We start from the raw sequence: 4,688 nt of genomic DNA on the forward strand, positions 1-4,688 counted from the left end.
CAGCCTGTGCAGACACAGAGCCAAGTGCCTAGAGTGCCCAGCTTGCAGGAGAATCCCCCAGTGCACCATGCTCCTCGTGCAGTGCATTGAGAGATATCTGGAGGCTGGGCTGCGTTCACCCAGCCTCCCAAACTCTGCACTGCTGAGAGCAGCACAACTCATGTGGGTGCACGATCCACCCATCCCACAGAAGAAGGAACATTGTCTGGGGGGAAAGTAGATTTGATCCTGCCACCCCCTCCCCACTCCACATAAAGGTCATGTGAACAACCTTATTCTTTCCTAAAGTTTCACCGTTGCTCTTTACAAACTCATGCATTCAAATATTTACACTGATGAAGGAAATCTGAAAATATCTGACCCAAAATACCTGAAACACAAGCCATATTCACATGTTATACTCAATGCACATACAATCTGTACAATGCATGAAGGTACAGATCAGTACACATGTAAGTTATTCATGCATTATGTTCAACACACATACAGCTGCACACTTCGTATCTGAACTCTGCAAGCTCACTTTTAAAATGTGTGCATGTACAGTCATTCACGCAAAAGCATGTGATTGTGTGCAGATACCAGAATGCACAGGCAACATCACATCTGAATAGGTTAGAATCCTCCTCAAATATTTTGTGTTCTTCGAACAAGAAACATAACTACACTAAACATGGGCCTTGTAACAATAATTTTATTAACAATGACATAAAAAATTAAAACACCACGGGACGTTATTGAAAAACATCTACATGTATGAGCTGTACATTGTTTGTTACAGAAAAACAAAAAATCTGTTGCATGTGCTTTTAAATCATTAGAGTCTTCCATTATGGACCCATTCTCCCAGTTCTTGAACCTGAACGCTTCGGCAATAGCTACCACCAACCCTCCACACAAAATATTTTCAGTTATCTTTACAAAACATTCATATTGATATCCGAACTGTTGTATATGCTGAATCAGTTTGACTTTGCTCTCCATAGCATGATCACATATCCACTATTTATCATTGTCTGTATAAACTGGTGTAGAGTGTAACTTTTGCTAGGATAGAACGTATGCCACATGCTGCAGGCTCAGTTCCTAAATGCTATAATAAATGTTTATGAAGTAATACCTAAAAACGGAGGTGGTTTCTATATTACACAGGATTTTGTGCAATATTTTGGGGTGGGTTGTGGTGCTCACATTGATTTCACAACTTCTCCATCTGTCATACAAGCATCTTACATTTTCTGACTTTCCTGGTCGGATTTTGGTGAATCTCTTACCAAGTCTTAGTAAGATGCACCAATTAATGTAATTGCTATGTGTTTTCCTGTAATTAGCTATGTTGAATGAATGTGTTGGATTGCACAATCAACCCCATGTAGACATGCCCAAAGATACATCCATAGCAATACTTTTGACTAAGAAAACAATTAGTGAAAGTATTAATGTTTTTGCTGATTTGAAGAAGGTTTGTGTAATACTTGAATACTTGTGTCTTTTTCACCACCTAAAAGAAGGTGCAACAACTGAAGTTTATGCAGAGGCTAACAAAATTTCTCTCTCTTGCCTTCTGATAAAACTGTATGGCTCATCAGAAACCTAATTAGGCAAATCCCTTTTAAATACACATCTTACCATTATCTCCAATTTCAGAAACTTGTTCCATATCAACGCAATCCAGGGCCAATGAAGGATTCTTTTAACATTACATGCACTTATTAACCAAGCATCAAACATGAAGGAAAGTGCCAATCACATGTGAATGGTGGATGTGAGTGATTAATACCAATGATACATCCTGTTTTTTTACAATCTCGCCATCATCTTGAAACATGTATGATTACTGACTATATATTACATAAAATTGTTCTTTTAAGTGGCACCACCATGGGCCAATCCACTGCAAATTTTGAAAGAAAAGGGTGCCTCCAGTTTCTATTTGCATCTTAGTTTCCAAGACTCCTATTATGGAGTATGTAAGTGGCTCCCATCACTATTTATTCAAGAAATTGGTTGTCCAAAGAGGAACATGCAGGCACTGGGGTGAGGGTTCGACCAAACTCAGCCAGAAGAGTTGGCCAACTGAATGTTTTGGAATGGTGCCACTGTTTTACTTACAATTGATATACAAGCTGAAACAGTCAATGTACTTTAATGGGGGAAAAACATATTAAGAACTTCATCTACTGTATTGTTTCTTTGCTGTACCTTTCTGCTTGTCCTTGCTTTCTCCAAGCTCATTTTCTGCAAATAAGGTAGATGGATTAATAAATGCTCTCTAGTTCTAATTCATTAGGACCTTCCACATACAAAAATACAATTTTCAAAAATCCAGTTCAGTATCTTTACACAGAGATACATTTGCATTGAAAAAGAGAGGATGGGAGGAGAGAAACAAAATTAAATTGCAAGATGAAAAAGAAATAGTAGTAGTACAGCAAATGGCAGACATCCTAAAAGGTGGTACACTGGCAAGAGTTAGACCTTATAACTGTTTTGTTTTTTCCCCTTTTGTGACAGACTGTTGGATATCATTCTTTACCCCACCCTCCCTAGGTATTACAGGTATTACTTTTCAAGCAAGGCATCTGGATCCTCCTCTGCTCTCCATGGTTGGGGGAAGGAGTATTTCTTTACAAACACTTCAGCAGAAAAGTATTACAAGATGTTCCTCTGGGACAGTCACAGAGTTTTCCAATCCGAGCTCCCTTTCTCACAGCACATTGTTCTCCAGCATCACACTATTGAGAGTAAACAGCAGTTAGACAAAGGAAACCGTGCAGGATCAGAGCTTGAGCACAAACAAAATTTTGCAACAATACAATTCGTTATTTCCCTCCCTGAAAAATTAGGTATTTTCACTTTTAAATTTAAATGTCTGAAGATTTAAATAAATATGTCATTATTCCAAGCTCACAGGTATACATTCTAGAAACAGTTATTGTTCATGAACGGACACCTGGAATATTTGTATTTAATAAGCTGTCTTCTTAAGCAAGAGATCTTGCTGCCAAACTTTAAATACAAACAGATGAAAAACCTCAAGTTCCAACCATATGGACATTTACTCAAATATCAAAAATTTAAATTTTAAATCTTGATGACATTTAAACCTTACTAAAATTCTTCTCCATCACCTAAACTGTTTCAGCTGGTGGGGGAGTATAGATTCCAAAGTTAACAAGAAATCCATCTGCCTGGGGAAAAGGTCAAACAAACAAACAAACAAAAACTAAGAAGAGTGGGGTGGGAGATTCTAGTCTGCTGTTGAAATCAGGTTCTCATTGATGGGAATACAAAGCACACTGAATTTGAATACAAAGAACACTAAATAATAGATTCATCAGGATGGAAGGAACAGATAACGGGACAGATGGAATTATTCTTTCCGTAGAAGAAAATAAAGCGTGGCTAGCTATGAAGAGAGGGAAGGAGGGGCAAATCGATTATTTCACTGTAAAAATTATTCTCTGGGTTTCCTCCATATTTGCATCATAGTCGGGGCCATTCAGTTGGCTGTTGTGCTGTCTGGGGAATTGCTCCGCTTTCAGACCATCTAGACTTTCTCCTCAGCTCCAGCCTAGTTCCGCTCCAAGAAACGCTCTACTAACTGTCCTTTTGTCTTTTTCAGGATGAGATCCGAAGTCACTCACCATGGGGACTTGGCCATACTTCTTCTCGTAAAGCGGGAGCCTTTTGCTTTTCAGTTTCTCCAGGACCTCCTGCAGCGCTTCGATCTGCAAACACACAAACCTTCCCTCAGCAATATCCCGAGCTGTCTATGCAAAGGCATAGGCGGGCGGAAGCGGGGGGAGTGGGGAACCGAAAACAAGGCGCTTCCATGGCTAACCAGGAAGGCTAGGTACGAGAAAGTAGCCCTGATGTCCTCGCTTAGCTCTCGCCAACCTTTTGAGCTTCTGCTCTAACTTTCCCTCATACCCAGTTCCTCTTCCTACACGAAGTTTTCCTGAGACCGCTGTCCTTACAATGCAAAGGGGAAAGATCGTCTAGCCAGGCACTTTACAAATGACCAACGGACGGACGGAGAGATATCCCAGCAGGATCTCAATCCACACTGCCCCAGGCACAGTTTCCCATTTCCCGCCCTAGGACCTACCAGCTCCTTTTCGTGGGACGTGTCCTCCATGGTGGAGTAGAGGTCCAAGGCTCGCGGCTGGAGCTGAGTCTCTTCCTGCCCGTTGACTCCCAACAGAAGCACTAAAACGGCTCCCAGAAAAGCGAGCAGTCGGGAGCTCTCCATGGTGCTGAAGCGCAGTTCTGGCTCTCAGAGCCGCCTTTATACAGCTGACTGAAGTCACCTATTGACACAGCTTCTGCCATACGTCAGTCGGGGCGTGGGGTGGGTGAGTGCGCGGTGACTGCCACGGAACCTCAGATGAGTTGGGCAATTATCTCAATTTATTTCAGGGCAGACAGGAACAAGCAGAAGATGCAGTGCGAAAGACGAAGTGAAATGGAGAACTGGTAATATGTTTTGACTTGCCATGCAGTCATAATGGAATGCACTCCTCAACATGAGTTTGAACCATCTTTCTTTGTGCATAGTTGGAAGCCACCTGATAGTCACTTAAAAGATTACCAAATAGTACCCATAAGGAATAATATAAGAAAGTGCTTGGCTGGAGCTGGTGCCTGCATAGTTATACCCAGCACCCTCACCCAACCCCTGCAGC

The 4,688-nt window shown here is 41.4% G+C and overlaps 1 protein-coding gene across 2 annotated transcripts; it reads right to left on the minus strand.

Moving 5' to 3' along the window:
* Positions 1 to 676: 676 nt before the first annotated feature.
* Positions 677 to 4,319, minus strand: CARTPT (CART prepropeptide). 2 transcript variants are annotated; one of them, XR_008315908.1, is made up of 4 exons: positions 4,112 to 4,255; positions 3,648 to 3,731; positions 2,567 to 2,735; positions 677 to 2,238 (listed from the first exon to the last, which is right to left on the minus strand). XR_008315908.1 is itself a non-coding variant. In XM_053294885.1 (3 exons), the coding sequence occupies exons 1-3, from the start codon at positions 4,253 to 4,255 to the stop codon at positions 2,628 to 2,630; spliced, it is 336 nt and encodes a 111-aa protein (XP_053150860.1). In that variant the 5' UTR covers positions 4,256 to 4,319; the 3' UTR covers positions 677 to 2,627. The 2 variants fall into 2 exon arrangements, 1 of the variants encoding a protein (XP_053150860.1); XM_053294885.1 differs by having other exon boundaries at positions 677 to 2,735; positions 4,112 to 4,319.
* Between the last annotated feature and the right edge of the window lie 369 nt (positions 4,320 to 4,688).

The sequence above is a fragment of the Hemicordylus capensis genome, chromosome 2, assembly GCF_027244095.1.
Source record: "Hemicordylus capensis ecotype Gifberg chromosome 2, rHemCap1.1.pri, whole genome shotgun sequence".
Taxonomy (NCBI): domain Eukaryota; kingdom Metazoa; phylum Chordata; class Lepidosauria; order Squamata; family Cordylidae; genus Hemicordylus; species Hemicordylus capensis.

Bases quoted from the DNA above. Each gene is read 5' to 3' on its own strand.
- CARTPT (XM_053294885.1), bottom strand. From the start codon at position 4,255: ATGGAGAGCTCCCGACTGCTCGCTTTTCTGGGAGCCGTTTTAGTGCTT. The intron at 3,732-4,111 runs GTAGGTCCTAGG...GTGTGTTTGCAG, and splicing joins CGTCCCACGAAAAGGAGCTG to ATCGAAGCGCTGCAGGAGGT. The intron at 2,736-3,647 runs GTGAGTGACTTC...TACTCTCAATAG, and splicing joins AGTATGGCCAAGTCCCCATG to TGTGATGCTGGAGAACAATG.